The sequence below is a fragment of the Dromiciops gliroides genome, chromosome 1 (assembly GCF_019393635.1).
Source record: "Dromiciops gliroides isolate mDroGli1 chromosome 1, mDroGli1.pri, whole genome shotgun sequence".
In the NCBI taxonomy this organism is placed as follows: Eukaryota; Metazoa; Chordata; class Mammalia; order Microbiotheria; family Microbiotheriidae; genus Dromiciops; species Dromiciops gliroides.
In genome coordinates, this window is record NC_057861.1 from 79,774,958 (window position 1) to 79,793,086 (window position 18,129).

The 18,129-nt window shown below is 39.3% G+C and overlaps 1 protein-coding gene across 1 annotated transcript in view; it reads left to right on the forward strand.

Annotated features, from left to right (window-relative positions):
• ZC3H3 (zinc finger CCCH-type containing 3) overlaps positions 1 to 15,500 on the forward strand; it is a 589,081-nt gene extending 573,581 nt beyond the window's left edge. The window contains exon 12 of the mRNA XM_043966879.1: positions 15,271 to 15,500. Coding sequence (XP_043822814.1) covers positions 15,271 to 15,314 — 44 coding nt within the window. The 3' untranslated portion in view covers positions 15,315 to 15,500. The remainder of the gene's footprint in view (positions 1 to 15,270) is intronic.
• Positions 15,501 to 18,129: the final 2,629 nt, after the last annotated feature.

Here is an 18,129-nt window from a genome sequence, read left to right on the forward strand (position 1 = left end):
GCTGGGTCCAGTAAACTCCTGTTTAGGAGGAAGGAGGCACAGAGAAATCTGGAAGGACAGGGGTGATGGTCAGATAGAGGAATTTCAGAGTTCTGAGCTGTGAAAGTGATATACCTGTGGGCAATGAAGTGGAGTAAAGGTACAGATCATAGGAGGTGAGGAGGTGGATGAGCTGGGAAGTGAGAGTATTTGAGGGGACATCTATATGTAAGGTGAAGTCACCAAATATAATGGCTGGATTTAGAGTGGAGATGCCACTGAACTCCTTAAGAAAGGAGTCACCTTGGGGGACAGGGGGTGATGGTAGATAACAGCCTCTATAATCTGGGTAAGGTAGGAGATGGTGTCAAGTGGAGATGGAAGGGAGAGAGCCTGAAAGTGACCCTGAGGACCAAGAAGAGAAGATACATCCAACAATGGGGGGAGGGGGGGGGAGTTCAGGGATACAGTGTCTTCAGGGAATGGCAATGTTTTTGTGATTTTGAGATGAATTACTATGATCCCTAACTATAGGCTCTGTCCCGGACTCTCCTCTTCTCTCTCTGCCTTCATCTCCATGCAGGTGATGCACAGATCTATGTGCCCAGCCTCTACCTGCTCCTCAAACTCCAGTCCTGTTACCAACAGCAGACTATTGGACACTTTTTATTAGTCATTTTGTATAAGAAAACTTGAATAAAATAAAAAAATTAAAGAAAGTGAAAAATAGCCTGCTTCAGCCTGTGTTCTATCAATATCAGTTTTTTCTTTGGAGGTAGATAGTATGTTTCATAAATAGTCCTTTGGAATTGTCTTGGATCATTGTATTGCTGGGAATAGTTTAGTCATTTTACAGTTCTCCATCAAACAATATTGCTGTCTCTGTGCACAATGTTCTCCTGGTTCTGCTCACTTTACTATACATCAGTTCATATAAGTCTTTCCAGACCTTTCTGAAATCATCCTGCTTGTCATTTTTTATAGCATAATAATATTCTATCACCATCATATATCACAACTTTTTTAGCCATTCCCCAATTGATGGGCATTCCTTTGATTTCCCATTCCTAGCCACCACAAAAAGAGCTACTATAAATGTTTTTATACAGATAGGTCTTTTTCTCTTTTGGGGGATATCTTTGGGACATAAACCTAGCAGTGGAATTGCTGGATCAAAGGGTATGCACAGATCTATAGCCCTTTGGGCATAGTTTCAAATTGCTCTCCAGAATGGTTGGATCTTTTCACAACTCCACCAACAGTGGATTAGCATCCCAGCTTTCCCACATCCCCTCCAACATCCAATATTTTCCAGTTTTGCTATATATGCCACTCTGATAGGTAGAAAGTGATACCTCAGAGTTGTTTTGCATTTGCATTTTTCTGATCAATAGTGATCTAGAGCTTTTTTCATATGATTATAGATAGCTTTGATTTTTTTTTGGTCTGAAAACTGTCCATATCCTTTGACCATTTATCAATTGAGGAATGACTTGTATTTTTATAAATTTGACTCAGTTCTCTATATATTTGAGAAATAAGACCTTTATCAGGGACATTTGTTTCAAAAATTCTTTCCCAGTTTTCTGCTTCCCTTGTAATCTTGGTTACATTAGTTTTGTTTGTACAAAAAATTTAAATTTTATATAATCAAAATTATCTATTTTACATTTTGTTTTACTCTCTATATCTTTTTTGGTCCTAAATTCTTCCTCTACCCATAAATTTGACAGATAAACGATTCCATACTCCTATTGGACATTTTGAAGTAAATTGACTGATCCACTTAAGCAGTGATCCTATTCTGTCTTGAATTCTTCTCCCCCCACCCTACCCCAAATAGCTTCAATAAACTCCTTTTGTTACAATTATCTTTCCTTGCAAGTCTCAGCTTATTCTAAGTTTTAGTCGTTCTGGCATTATTTTCATAAGACCATGTCATGCTTTTGTATTCAACCTCTATCACCCGCCTTTGATTCCAAATTCTTTCCACGTCTAAAACAAAAACCAAAAAAACTAGGTTGGTTTGAGAGTTCCCTGTATATCCACATCAATTTCTTAAGAAAAGTCTCTCCTTTCTTCCTCATTAGAATTGTTTCTCTTTTGTGAGCTGATCCAACCATTCTGTTTTGTTTTTGTTTTTGTTTTTTGCTGGGCAGTGAGGGTAAAGTGACTTTCCCAGGGTCACACAGCTAGTAAGTATGAAGTGTCTGAGGTTGGATTTGAACTCAGGTCTTCCTGAATCCAAGGCCAGTGCTTTATCTGCTGTGCCACCTAGCTGCCCCGATCCAACCATTCTGGAGAGAAATTTGGAATTATGCCCAAAGGACTATAAAACTGTGCAACCCTTTGACCTAACAATACCAGTTAATACTGGTATTAATTAATTAATATTGGTTTGTATCCCAAAGAGATTTTTTTTAAAGGAAAAGGACATATATGCACAAAAATATTTATAGCATCTCTTTATGACAGCGAAGAATGGAAACTGAGGGGATGATCATCAATTGAGGAATTGCTGAACAGGTTGTGATATGTGATTGTGATGGAATACTATTGTGCTATAAGAAATGATGAATAGGATGCTTTCAGAAAAAGTCAGAATGACTTACATGAACTGATGCACAATGAAGTGAGCAAAACCAGAACATTGTATACAGTAGCAGCAATATCGTATCATAATCAACTGTGAATGACTTATTCTCAGCAATACAAAGATCTAAGATAATTGCAAAGGACTTATGATGAAAAATGCTATATGCCTCCAGAGAAATAACTGATGGAATCTGAATGCACATCGAAACATACTATGTTTCACTTTATTTTTCATGGTTTTTTTTCACAATATGACTAATATGGAAATATGTTTTGAGTGACTGCATGTGTATAACCTCTATCATATTGCTTGCCTTCTCAAGGAGGGGAGAGGGGAAAAGGGAGAGAGGTAGAGGATTTGGAACTCAACTTTTAAAAAATGTTAAAAATTGTTTTTACATGAAATTGGGGAATTAATTTTTTTTAATTTAGGGGGATATTTTTTTTAAAGAATTGTTTCTCTTTTTCTCCAGAATTTAATTCTTGAATGTTATCCATCTCTTCTAGTCCTGTAGAATTGTATTCCATGAGATACAACCTATCCATTTTTTAAACCTGTCGAAATCTGCTCGTCTAAAATCTAAAATGTATGTCCTGTTACCCCCCGTTTTCTTCTTCTCCATCACAAATCCTAAAATCAATCAATCAACGAGCATTATTACGCGCCTACTATGTGACAGGCACTGATATAAGCACTGGGAATACAATTCTTAAAAATGAAACAGTCTCCAAGAGTAAGGAGAGAGAGAGAGAGAGAGAGAGAGAGAGAGAGAGAGAGAGAGAGAGAGAGAGAGAGAGATCCATTTGCAAGCATATGCAAAATAAATAGAAAGTAATTTGGTAAGGGAGGCACTAGCAACTAAGGGGATCAGGAAAGGCTTCCTGTTAAAGTTGGTGCTTGAGCAGAGTTATTTTGTTTTGTTTTTAGTTTGGCAGCAATTAAGTTAATTTGTTTATTTTTAATATTTTTTCCAATTACATGTAAAAACAATTTAATGTTCATTTTAAAAAATGACTTCCATAAAATGCAAAATGGATGATTTTGATTATATTAAATTAAAAATTTTCTGTACAAACAGAAGCAATGCATCCAAAATTAGAAGGGAGGCAGAAAGCTGGGAAACAATTTTTGAGGCCAGTACTTCTGATAAAGGCCTCATCTCTAACATATATAGGGAACTAAATCAAATTTATAAGAATCCAAGTCATTCCCCAATTGAGAAATGGTCAAAGGATATGAACAGGCAGTTTTCTGATGAAGAATCCAAAGCTATCTATTCCCATATGAAAAAATGCTCTAAATCTCTAATGATTAGAGAGATGCAAATTAAAACAACTCTGAGGTACCACCTGACACCTATCAGATTGGCTAAAATGACAAAAAAAGAAGATAATAAATGTTGGAGAAGCTGTGGGAAAATTGGAACACTAATTCATTGTTGGTGGAGCTGTGAACTGATCCAACCATTCTGGAGAGCAATTTGGAATTATGCCCAAAGGGCTATAAAGCTGTGCATACCCTTTGACCCAGCAATACCACTTTTGGGTCTTTTTCCCAAAGAGATCATGGAAGGGGGAAAGGGACCCACATGTACAAAAATATTTATAGCTGCTCTTTACGTGGTAGCAAGGAATTGGAAGTTGAGGGGGTGCCTATCAATTGGGAAATGGCTGGACAAGTTGTGGTATATGAATACAATGGAATACTATTGTGCTGTAAGAAATGATGAGCAGGCAGATTTCAGAGAAACCTGGAGGGTCTTGCGTGAGCTGATGATGAGTGAGATGAGCAGAACCAGAAGAACATTGTACACAGTATCATCAACATTGAGTGTTGACCTACTGTGATGGACTATATTCTTCTCACCAATGCAATGGTACAGAAGAGTTCCAGGGAACTCATGATAGAAGAGGATCTCCAAATCCAAGAAAAAAAAAAAAAGAACTGTGGAGTATAGATGCTGATTGAACCATACTATTTCTTTTGTTTTGGGTGCTATTGTTTTTTTTTTCTGTTTTGAGGTTTTGCATTACTGCTCTGATTTTTTCTCTTATAACAGGATTAATGCAGAAATAGGATTAATGTTATTATGTGTATACATATATATGTATATGTATATAGATAGATAGATAGATAGATATAACCTATATCAGATTATGTGCTGTCTAGGGGAGGGGGGAGGGAGGGGAGGGAGAAAAATCTGAAATTGTAAAGCTTGTATAAACAAAAGTTGAGAACTATCTTTACATGTAACGGAAAAAATAAAATACCTTATATGTAATAAAAAAAATGACTTCCAAATTCTCTCCCTCCCTCCCCTCCCCCTCACTGAGAAGGCAATCAATTTGTTATAGATTATACATGCACAGTTATGCAAAACATATTTCCATATTAGTCATGTTATGAAAGAAAACATAGGGGCAGCTAGGTGGCGCAGTGGATAGAGCACCGGCCCTGGAGTCAGGAGGACCTGAGTTCAAATACGGCCTCAGACATTTGACACTTACTAGCTGTGTGACCCTGGACAAGTCACTTAACCCCACTTGCCTCACCAAAAGAAGAAGAAGAAGAAGAAGAAGAAGAAAACATAGATGAAAAAACCATGAAAAATAAAGTAAAAAAATAGTTTGCTTCAATCTGCATTCAGACTCCATCAATTCTTTCTCTGGAGACAGATGGCATCTTTTATCATGAGTCCTTTGGAATTGTCTTGGATGAATTTATTGCTGATAGTAGCTTAGTCATTTACAATTGAACCTTGAATAATATTGCTGTAACGGTATGCAATGTTCTCCTGGTTCTGCTCACTTCATTCTGCATCAGTACATGTGATTCTTTCCAGGTTTTTCTGAAAGCATCCTGGCTGGAGCAGAATTTTGAAGGAAAGAAGGGATTCCAAGAGACGGGGTGATGGAGAAGACTCATTGAGGCATTGAGGATGGGCAATGCTAAGGTACGGAAGTAGGAGATGGAGCGTCAGGTATGAGAAAAAGCTGAAAGGTCAGTTTTACTGTTCTGTAGATTTTGGAAAAGAGAGTAAAATGTAATACACCTGGAATGGCAGGTTGGAGCCAGGTTGTGAAGGACTTTAAAAGCAGAGAGGCTTATTTTTGATTCTATAGGCCATAGAGCACCATTAAAGTTTGCTTAGTAGGAGAGTGATAGAATCAGAACTGCACTTTAGGAAAATCACCTCGATGGTTTAATCTTACTATCCCCTATGCCTCTTGCCTATAAAAGGTATTTGAAACATTTGTTGAATTGATTTGTGTTCAATTGAATCTTCAACAAGTGGTCATCCAGAATCTGTTTGAATACCGCCCTCACCCTCAGTGACACAGAACTTGCTACTTCACTTTGTCACAGATTTAGGAGGTGATAAAGGTACATCAGTTAAATAACAGCATCCAGCTGGATCTAGCATTAGATGGTCCATCCATTTGAAGGTGGACCTTATGGTTGGTGTGGGGAGCGATGGGAGTGCTGGGCTTCTCAAGGTCTTGTCTCAATGCATGATAGATTTGATGTGAATCTAAGTGTCAGTAACCTTTCTCAAAAAGAGTAGCTTTTCTCTGAATAAGTCACCCTGCAGAAGATACAGGTACCAGGCAATGGCATGGGGAAGGGTGGTAGGATCTGGGAGAGGATGCTCCTACCTGGTGACCAGTTGGCTGCATCAGTTTCTAGTATGACCTGCTTATGAGGGTTCACCTAGACAAAGGCCAAGGTAAAAAGTCTCAAAGTCACAGATTGTGCCCTCTATTTCTTGTGCCCACTGGAATGCTTTGGGGCATTTGTAAGCACCAAGGTGGTACAATGAAGAGAGTATTGGATGTGGAGTCAGAAAAGCCTGAGTTCAAATTTTGCCTCAGACACTAATTAACTTTGGGCAAGTTACTTCTCAGCCTTAGTTTCCTCATGTGTAAAATGGTGATAATAATAGCAACAATTTCATAGGACCTAATGTGAGGATCGAATGAAATAGTCTGTGTTAAGTGTATTGTAAATGCTAGCTAGCTGTTGTAATCTGAACAGGTCAGTAACCTGCTCTTTTGAGAACTATAACCCTAGGATTGATGGCTCTTAGAAAGCAGTTTCAGTCAAGTTGTGGGATTAGAAGCCAGGATTTAAGAAGTGAGTGGGTGATAAGGAAGTGGAGGCATTAATGCACATAACTCCAGAGTTTGATGAATGAATGAATGAATGCATGCATGCATGCATTTATTAAGTATTTACTGTCTCCTAAGCATACTACTAAGTGCTGAAGATGCAAACAAAATAAGCAAGATAGTATTTATTTTCAATGAACTCACATCCTAATGGGGGAGACAACACATATGGAAGGTCTTGGCTGTCAGATGGAATGGTCCAATGGTCCTTAGGGTGTGGCAGTAAAACAGATGGTCATGCCTCTTCTTTAATGTTATTTCCACTGATAAAATCATATTAGTTTCTGATGTTGAAACATTTGACAGTGCCAAGGATTTTGGTGGCAAGGACTTTCATTTTGGGCTCTTCAATAGCTGTGGCTAGAGCACCAGCAGAAGCAGTTGCCAGGCTACATCTCCATGGGGGATGCTTCCCAGGATGATGGCTGTGGATCCAGGAAACATGGCTATTTCAAAGGATCTTACCTTTAAGATTCTGGGATGTCTCCATCAAGGTGTAAGGGGAGCTGGTGGTCAAGGTGGCAGCCTAGCCTGACTTGCCTGGCACATGCTGCCTCTTGGTGCTATAGCTAGGCTGGTATACCTGCCCTGTCAGTGGTAGTTGGTTGGCAGTTGGTAGAAGCAGCTTTGTTTCCCAAGATGATGGCTGTGAGGGCCAGGCTGGAAGCAAAACCCGAATTCTTGGGGGAGGAGAGTGTTGCCACCAAGACTTTAGAACAACAACTTCTGATGGGACGTGAGAGTCCAGAGAAGGTTTGGAAAGCATGGGAAGAGATGGGCATGACTGTAAGCAGCAGATGTTGTGGGAGGGATTCCTGCTGAGGGGTGAATTGCAATAAATGCCTTCTGCTGTCCCTTCTATGGTGCTAGGATTCCATGATTGTTTTGTCATGTCAGGGAATCACAAGCCCTTGGTACAAGCACTGGCATGGAAACCTGGCTTTGGACACTCAAAACATCAGCCTCCTTGGCAACCTTTTCAAGAGCCAGCAGGGCTCTCCTTACTGATTGATGTGCGGGTATCAAGTTTGGCTGAAGCATGGTCCCTGCCCTCATGGGACACACATTTTAGTCAGGGGATCCGACACTAGTGAAATTCTTCATACATAATTATAATAATAGCTAACATTTATATAGCAACTACGATGTGCCAGGCACTGTGTTAAGGGCTTTTACAAATATCATCTCATTTGGTCCTCACAACAACCCTCTGAGAAAAGTGCTATTCCTATCCCCATTTCACAGTTGAGGAAACCGAGGCAAACAGATTAAGTGACTCGCCCAAGGTTTGTTGTTGAGTTGTTTTTCAGTCATGTCTGACTCTTCCTGTCCCCCCTTGGGGTTTTCTTGGCAGAGATTCTGGAGCAGTTTGCCATTTCCTTTTCCTGCTCATTTTACAGATGAAGAAACTGAGGCAAACAGGGTTGAGTGACTTGCCCAGGGTCATATAGCTAGGAAGTGTCTGAGGCCAGATTTGAATGCAGGGAGATGAGCCTTCCTTACTCCAGACCTGGCACTCTCTCCACTGCACCACGTAGCTGCCTCTTAGGGTACCACACTCACCTTATTTATTAGCCTTATCCCTGCATTGGAATTTAGGCATCTGAGGCCACAGCTTTTCTCTCTACCTCTCGTCTTAGATTTGGTCTCTTGAGAATTCTGGGGCCTCTTCAATGATCTTCCTGTGTTTCATCTGTGTAACAGGTGGGTGACCCCAGGGTTTCTCTTCTTACCCCACGCACTGGGTGCCCATCATCAGTTTAAAGTCCATTAAGTCATTTATGATCAGAGGTAAGGGAAACATAGTATGAGGCTCCCTAGTCCTCTGAGAAGTTCACTTTGGAATTTCCTAATACTTTTATGCTTTTTTCCTCTTCTACATTCCTTGTAAACATTTTTTAAAAATTTGGGTATATTTAGCTAACTGAGCATGGCTTCAGATAAGCTCCATGGGCAGCAGCAACAGGAGAATAAGGAAGGGCCCAAACCCCAAGGCTGGCCCTTTCACATCATTGCTACCTTCTATACTATGATTTGTTCTTAACTTTCTTTACTATGAATCAATCAATAAACATTTATTGAACACCTTGTGTATACCAGAAACTCTCTTCATCTTCACCATCCACACTACCTTCTTATTTAGTCTTGACGCTATCTTATACTGTGTTAGCTCTGGCTACCAGCATTGTGTCACCTGCCAATGTACTAATCTAAGTTATTGATAAAAATCTTGAGTAGCACAATGCCATGTATGCATCCCATCTATACTGCAGATGTCCCTGCAGGGTGACATCAATCATTGCACAAGGGATCTGGTAATTGAACCACTTCCAAATCTACCTATCTGTACAATTATTTAGGGGATGGCTGGGTGACATAGAGGATAGAGTGCTACACTGAAAGGTAAGAAGACCTGAATTCCAATTCTGCCTCAGATATTTACTAGTTATGTGATCCTAGGCAAGTAAGTTAATCTCTGTGCCTCAGTTTCTTCATCTGTAAATGGAGATAATAGCACCAATTCACAGAGTTCTGAGGACCAAATGAGATCACTTGTAGAGTGTTTTGCAAACCTTAAATCATCATCATCATAACTAATAATAACTAATATTTAAATTGCACTTTAAAATTTACAAAGCACTCTACATGTGATCTCATTTGATCCTCACAACAAAATTTGAGAATTAGGGCCTATTATTATCCCCATTTTACAGATGAGGAAACTGAGGCAGGCAGGTTCAGTGGCTTGCCCAGAATCATACAGCTACACAGTGTATGACTCAGGTCTTCCTGACTCCATAAAGCTATAAATGTTCTTTCTTATCACAACTTTCTAATTAGCAACTCACCATCTTGTCCTTAAGAATGTCATGAAATCCTTTGTCAGATACCTTGTCTGAAATCCAAACATGCCGTTGTTGTTTGTCCTTTGTGCTCCAAGAGAGCTAAAATGACACCAGCTATGGCTGATCAGACTAATATGAGCTGGGAAGGATCTACCACAGGTCAGGTGTAGGTCTGAAATTCAGACGTGCAATATGAAATAATAGAAAGACCTAGTCTCGTGTCCTAGCTCTACCACTTACTAACTGTGTAGTCTTATCCAAGTCACTTAACCTCACTGAGTCTCAGTTTCCTCATCTACAAAATGGGGACAATACTACTTATATTACCCATACTACTTTAAAGAGCTGTGGAAATGAAGTTATGATGGTGTCTACTATGTGTGCCCCTGATCTCCACCCTGCTAAAAAGGGAAATGATGTTGGTCTGGGATGACCTATTCTTGATGAAGACATGCTGGCTCTTCGTGATCACCACTTACTTCCCTCTTTACATGCTCACACATTATCCTTTCAGAAATTTGTTCTAGAATTTAGTCAGGAATTTAAGTTGAATTGGCCAACCTAGGAATTCAGAGGGCATGGGATGGGACCACCCTATAGAATGAAGAACTCACTTTCTTCTCTTTTTGGAAAATTGGAACATTATTTGCCTGCCCCCAGTCCTATGACCACTCCCGGGCTCCATAATTTTTGAGGTTACCAATAGAGGCTCAGCCATTGCATCTGCCATTTCTTTCGATACCCTTTAGATGAATCACCCAGGTCGCTTAAACTCCTTGAGGGCAGCTGGGGCTTCTGGGAACAATCCCTCACTTAATTTGGACCTTAATTCTCATTTAATCATTTTACCAACCAGAAGATATTTTTCCAGAAGCAAAGCATGAGTTGAGTAATAATGCCTTCTCTCTCTCATTACCCCCATCTTTTCCATCCTGCAGAGTAGTCCTTTCTTTGGTCCTCTTCTTGCTCCCAACTAGGGCTTTAAAAGCCCTTTTTGTAGTCCTTAGCATTCATTGCCAGCTGCTGCTCCTTCTGGGCTTTGGAGTGTCTGACCCCATTCTTAGAGGATTGAGAAACTCTTTTGCATTAGTCTTTGGTTAGCGACGCTTCCTTCTGCATTTTGTACATATCTCTTCAGGATCTCAGTTTGTCAGTAAAGTCCCTATGTATTCACATGTTGTAGACAGTTCCTCTTTTTCTTTCTCTTTGGATTTGTTTCTGTTTGTGTCATCAAGGTTTCATTCTTAGGAGAGCCCCGTGCCTCTTGGGTTTTCTTTTTTCTGTAATAAACATTTTTATTTATAATTTTGAATTCCAATTTTTATCCGTCCTTCCCTCCCTCCCCTCCCCCTTCCCTGAGGTGGTAAGCAATCAAATATGGGTTATACGTGTGCGATTATGTAAAACATTACCATATTAGTCATTTTGTACAAAAATGTGAATAAAAGAAAAAATTAAAGAAAGTGAAAAATAGCATGCTTCAGTCTGTGTTCAGTCAATATTAGTTCTTTCTTTGGAGGTAGATAGTATGTTTCATAAATAGTCCTTTGGAATTGTCTTGGATCATTGTATTGCTGAGAATAGTTGTCATTCACAACTCTTCATCAAACAATATTGCTGTCTCTGTGAACAATGTTCTCTTGGTTCTGCTCTCTTCACTACACATCAATTCATACAAGTCTTTCCAGGCCTTTCTGAAATCATCCTGCTTGTCATTTCTTATAGCACAATAAGATTCCATCACCATCATATACCACAGCTTGTCTAGCCATTCCCCAATTGATGGACATTCCTTTGATTTTCCATTCTTAGCCACCACAAAAAGAGTTGCTATAAATGTTTTTGTACAGATAGGTCTTTTTCTCTTTTGGGGGATATCTTTGGGATATAAACTAGCAGTGGCATTGCTGGATCAAAGGGTATGCATAGATCTATAGCCCTTTGGGCATAGTTCCAAATTGTTCTCTAGAATGGTTGGATCTTTTCACAACTCCACCAACAGTGGATTAGTGCCCCAGCTTTTCCATATCCCCTCCAATATCCAATACTTTCCAGTTTTGCTATGTTTGCCACTCTGATAGGTAGAAAGTGATATACCTCAGAGTTGTTTTAATTTGCATTTTTCTGATCAATAGTGATCTAGAACATTTTTTCATATTATTGTAGATAGCTTTGATTTTTGTCTGAAAACTGCCTGTTCATATCCTTTGACCATTTATCAATTGAGGAATGACTTGTATTTTTATAAAGTTGACTCAGTTCTCTATATAATTGAGAAATGAGCCTGTTATCAGAGATATTTGTTTCAAAAATTCTTTCCCAGTTTTCTGCTTCCCTTGTAATCTTGGTTACATTAGTTTTGTTTGTGCAAAAGCTTTTAAATTTTATATAATCAAAATGATCTATTTTATATTTTGTTTTACTCTCTATATCTTCTTTGGTCTTCTTGGGAGTTCTATATAGAATTTTAGGTTATGGGAGCCTACCTATCCTTCCTGAGAACTCTTTGAAATTCCCTTTCCCAAAATCTCTAATGAATGTCAAACTTGGATTTACTTTTCTTCTTTATTACAAACTCCAGTTATTTCCTCCTCCTCCTCCTCCCCCTCTTCTTCTCCTCCTCCTCTTCCTTCTTGTTGTTGTTGTTGTTCTTCCTCTCCTCCTCCTCCTTCTCCTCCTTCTCCTCCTCCTCCTCCTTCTCCTCCTCCTCCTCCTCCTCCTCCTCCTTCTCCTTCTTTTTCCCAGAATTGTCATTCTGAGCCCAGACTGAATCTATCTCTATCAGAGGAAGCTAAGGATGCAGTAGATAAAGCTCTGGGCCTGTAATTAGAAAGATATGAGTTCAAGTCCTGGTAAAGTCATTCTCTGAGGCTCTCTGCCTCAGTTTTCTCAGCTTTAAAATAGGGATAATAACAGCTACATCAAAGAGTTGCTGTGAGGAAAAAATGAGGGTTTTTTTGTTTTTTGTTTTTAGTTTTTTTTGTTTGTTTCTTTTGTTTTGTCTTGTTTTGCTTTGTTTTTTTTTCGGGGCAATGGGGGTTAAGTGACTTGCCCAGGGTCACATAGCTAGTAAGTGTCAAGTGTCTGAGGCCGGATTTGAACTCAGGTACTCCTGAATCCAGGGCCAGCACTTTAACCACTGCGCCATCTAGCTGCCCCCTCTTTTTAGTTTTTTAAGTTTTTTTAATTGAGAATTTTATTTTCCCAAATTACATGTAAAATACAAATTTTGACATCAATTTTTAAAAACTGTGTTCCAAATTTCCTTCCTCCCTCCCTCCCCACCACCCCTCCAAGAACTTAAGCAATTCAATATAAGCTATATATGAATAGTCATGCAAAACATTTCCACATTAGCCAGGTTGTGAAAGAAATCAGACAAAAACAAAACTTCAGATAAAGGAACTAACAAAAAAATTATTCTTCAATTTGTATTCAGACACCATCAGTTCTCTCTCTGTAGATGGATTGCATTTTTCATAAGACCTTCAGAGTTATCTTGGATCAGTGCATTGCTGAAAATAACCAAGTCATTCACAGCAGATCATCTTACAATATTGCTGTTATTTTGTATACAGTACATTTAACTTTGCATCAGCTCATGTAGGTCTTTCCAGGTTTTTCTGATAGCATCCTGCTCATCATTTTTTTTTTATAGTGAATTACATTTATATAGTACTTTAAAGAGAGATTTCCTTACAACAAACCCATGAGGTCGATTATTGCAACAACAATAGATAACAGAAAATTAGGTATTTTTAAAGCACTTATCACAGTGCATGACACATGGTAGATACTTAATAAATGCATTTTTCCTTCCTTCTACCCACACTCTCTCCTCCCATTTGGTATCACCTTTTTTCATATCTTTCTTCATTTTTGGAAACTCTTATAGCTGAAGTCTTCTATGTTCCAGGTTAGAACATTTCGGCATCCTAGATAACTGGTGCTTCCTTGCCTATGACAGAAGTGGGAAGCCACTCACCTGCCCAAGGACCCCACTCCTCCCTTTAAAACACCTGACTCTCTTCAGCCTCACTGAGCTATCCCGATGTGTGGAGTGATTATAATCCATAGAACCTGTAAAAGCTTAATATAATATGGCACCAAATTCTGGGAATCACCTCTCTGAAGACCTTCTCGGACTCCCTCTAATTGCTGAGGCCTGAAATCTATCATGCCTGAGGGTCTCTGGTGACATCTCTGGGTAGTTTCCCTTTCATTTCCTCTCATGTCCCACCTTAGAGTTCTCAGGCCTGGTCCCAGGGTTGGGGTGGGGAAGGGTAAGCAAACTGCCCTAGTTTTGGAAGTTTCATTTACCATCCCCATTTAGATCAGTTATGTGGGTGCAGTGGATTAAAGCACCAGTCCTGGATTCAGGAGGGCCTGAGTTCAAATTTGGCCTCAGATACTTGACACTTGTTAGCTGTGTGACCCTGGGCAATCCACTTAATCCTCATTGCCTAATAATAATAATAATAATAATAATTTATGTTCTAGCACCCTTCCCTTGTTGCTCCTGCTTCCCCAGCTGTGTGCTCTTAGGTGTCTTCAGTTAAGATCTGGGTTAAAATTTTCCTCAGATGTTTACTAGCTGCATGACTCTGCACAAGTTACTTAACCTCTCTCAGCCTCAGTTTCCTCAATTGTAAAATGAGAGGTTTGGATTTATCAGTCATTAAGTCAACAAGCCTTTTATTAAGCATTTACTATGAGCTACACTATGCTAAACACCCCAGAGACAAGAAAGGTGAAGAAAGCACAATCCCTGTCCTCAGGGAGTTCACATTCTAATAGGGAAGACAAACAACATGCAAATATTCAAATAACTATGTACATCCAAGGCATATACAGGGTAAATTGCTTTCACTTTACCTAGCTCATCTAATTCTTTGGGAAAACAGCCTTAAACCCCAGAGATGGAGCCCAACACCACAGAATTTCAGAAAATCCCTGTTAGAGATATATCCGGGGCACTTTCAGAATGACTTCTCATCACAGACTAAGTCTGTGATCACAGATCACAGAGATACTAATATCCCTGCCACCGGTGCTGCCTCAGAACACAAGCCAACCAGAGGAGGGCACACAAATACATGCACTGCTTCCCCTGCAGACTCCCTACCAGGGAATACAACCATGGAAAAAAATACCCTCAACAGGGAAACTTCTTAGGAAATCCAGGCAATGTAACCATAACCTTCATAAGTCCCAGAAGCTTGCTTGGGTCTGAAACTTACTTTTACATTGTCAAAACTATCTATAGTTTATAGATAGTTCCTTATTTATAAAGCTACCCCTTCTTCCTTAAATAACAGCCAATGCTGTCTCCTCATGGTGCTTGTACATAGCTGGGTCACTTTCCCTAACAGTAGTGCTGACCAATGCTGCATGGTGTTAAAGAGTCAAAAAGGAGGAGGTTTGAGGTATGGAGCAGGGGAGAAGAAGGAACTAAAAATAGATGACTTCTTATTTTGTCAATAAAGTAGGAGGTGAGGTTCTCCATTGAGTGGGTAGGGAGGGTGGTGGAGGAGGTTTGACAAAAAAGGAAAAGACACTGACCTTATAACCCACAGATTTTTTTATATAACCTGCTATCCAGCTACTCCTTCTTAAATTGATTTTTTGGAATCCATATGTTAGACTTTACATTTGTTCCTATTAAATGTCATCTTTTTAGATTTGACCTGGCAAATAAAACCTGGGAAGTCTCGTATGAACTGATACAAAATGAAGGAAGCAGAACCAGGAGAACATTGTATACAGTAACAGCAATATTATAACAATGAACAACTGTAGAAGACTTAGCCACTCTGATCAAGACAGTGATCCAAGAAAGTTCCAAAGGACCCATAATGAAAAATGCTAACTACCTCCAGAGAAAGGACTGTGGAACTATGATTACAGATTGAAGCATACTATTTTCACTTTATTTTCTCATATTTTTAGTGTTTTCTTTTGCAACATGGAACTATGGAATTATGTTTTGCGTGAAGTCACATGTCTAATTAATATCATGTTGCTTGCCTTCTCAAGGGGTAGGAGGGAGGGAGAAAATTTGGAACTCAAAATTTAAAAAATGAATTTTTAAAAATCTTAAATGTAATTGGGAAATAATTAACAAAACAAATAAAATATATTTTAAAAATATTTGGCCTATCAAGATCTTTTTTTGTTTCTCTGTCATCTAACATGTTTACTCTTACCCATACCTTTATGTTCTATACAAGTTGATAAGCATGCTACATGCCTTTGAGTAACTGATAAAATAATATTAAACAGCACAGATCCCTGGGATCCTACAAGAGATACCTCTTTCCAAGATGATATTGAACATCAGTGACTATACTTTGGACTCAGCCAGCCAACCAGTTTCAAAGTCTTCCAAACTGGACTACTGTATATATGATATGTATATATTTGTATATGTATATACATATACATATATATATATATACACACACATACACATGCATACATATAGAGGTTATACACAGGTTTTTTTTTTTTTTGGTAAGGCAATTGAGGTTAAGTGACTTGCCCAGGGTCACACAACTAGTAAGTGTGTAAAGTGTCTGAGACTGGATTTGAACTCAGGTCCTCCTGACTCCAGGGCCGGTGCTCTATCCACTGTGCCACCTAGCTGCCCCAGTTATACACAGTTTTAAGCTCTAATATTTTAAAACTGAACTAAGATTTTTGGAATACCCTGTATATGATCAAAAGCCAATTTCCAATAGATAAGTAGCCACAGGATATGAACAAACAGTTCTTAAAAAGAAGAACTGCTTCCAATCACTAATCATAAGAGAAATGCAAATCAAAACAACCCTGAGGTTTCACCTCACATCTTGCAAATTGGCAAGGAAGACAAAAGGTAAGAATAACAGCTACTGGAGTGTTTGTGAGAAGACAGGCATCATAAATCAATACAATCATCTTGGAAAGCAATTTGGAATTGTGCAAGTGTATGTTGCAAAATTATCAAGAATAAGCATGGCCCCAAAGAAGAGAGATGAAATGACACCCTCTTCCTAGTCCTTTGCTGAGCTGTAAGGTCCACAGATGTAGTGAACTATGTATACTTTCAGATGTTTAGAGACTAGGAGGCATAGTGGGCAATAATGCTGGACTTGAGTCAAGGAGACCTGAGTTCAAATCCTACCTTTAGATACTTATTAGCTGTGTGAACTTGGACAAGTAACAACTTCTCTTTGCCTCAGTTTCCTCATCCATAAATGGGGATAATAAAAACACCAACCCTTTAGGGTTGTTGTGAGAAACAAATGAGAATATGTATAGCAATTGCAAACCTTATGGTGCAAACCTTAAAGTGCTATAATAAAGGCTAGCCGTTATGATGAGCTTTGCTTATTTTTTCTATTTTTTTGTTTACAAATATTTTAATAGGGATTATTTTCATAGAGATTCTCTCCCTGGGAGAGGAAATAAGAGAAAGAGAAGATATTGGGACAAATTTTGGTGATATAAAGAAAGATATGAACAAAATTAATTTTTGTTTTGTTTTTCAGGTCAACGAGGGTTAAATGACTCGCCCAGGATCACACAGCTAGTAAGTGTCAAGTATCTAAGGTCGGATTTGAACTCCTGTCCTCCTGAATCCAGGACCAGTGCTCTATCTACTGCACCACCTAGCTGCCCCCCCCAAATTAATTAAAAAAAAAAAACCTTTCTGGGGGCAGCTAGGTGGCGCAGTAGATAAAGCACTGGCCTTGGATTCAGGAGTACCTGAGTTCAAATCCGGCCTCAGACACTTGACTTACTAGCTGTGTGACCCTGGGCAAGTCACTTAACCCCCATTGCCCAGCAAAAAACAAAAACAAAAACCTTTCTTCAAATCTGGCCTCAGACACTTAACACTTACTAGCTGTGTGACCCTGGACAAGTCACTTAACCCCAATCACCTTACCAAAAAAAAAAAAAAAAAAGACCTTTCTACCCAACAGTTTCTCACCCTTGTAAACAATGTCTCCTAGACAGTTCTTCCTTTAAACTGATAGCTGCTGGTCAATCCATCTCTCCAAAGTAGTTTGTTTTATGATCCCTGATGCTATTTGGGAAGGCCTGAAGTTTTGTCTGGATGAGTCGAGAAGTCCTGACAGGAGTTCCATGCAGGGCAGGAGCTGTGACACCTGAAGCACAGTAGCTTAAACATGATGATGAAGGCTGCCATGGAAACTGTTGCCCAAAGAACCTAGCCTGGATAATGATAATAGCATCTACATAGCACTTTTTTTTTGTGGGGCAATGAGGGTTAAGTGACTTGCCCAGGGTCACACAGCTAGTAAGTGTCAAGTGTCTGAGGCCAGATTTGAACTCAGGTCCTCCTGAATCCAGGGCCGGTGCTTTATCCACTGCACCACCTAGCTGCCCCCATCTACATAGCACTTTGAGGTTCACAAAGCATTTTACAAATATTATCGCATTTGATCCTGACAAACAACCCTGGAAGGTGCTATTATTATGCCCATTTTAGAGATGAGGAAACTGAGGCTGACAGAGGTTAAAGTGACTTACC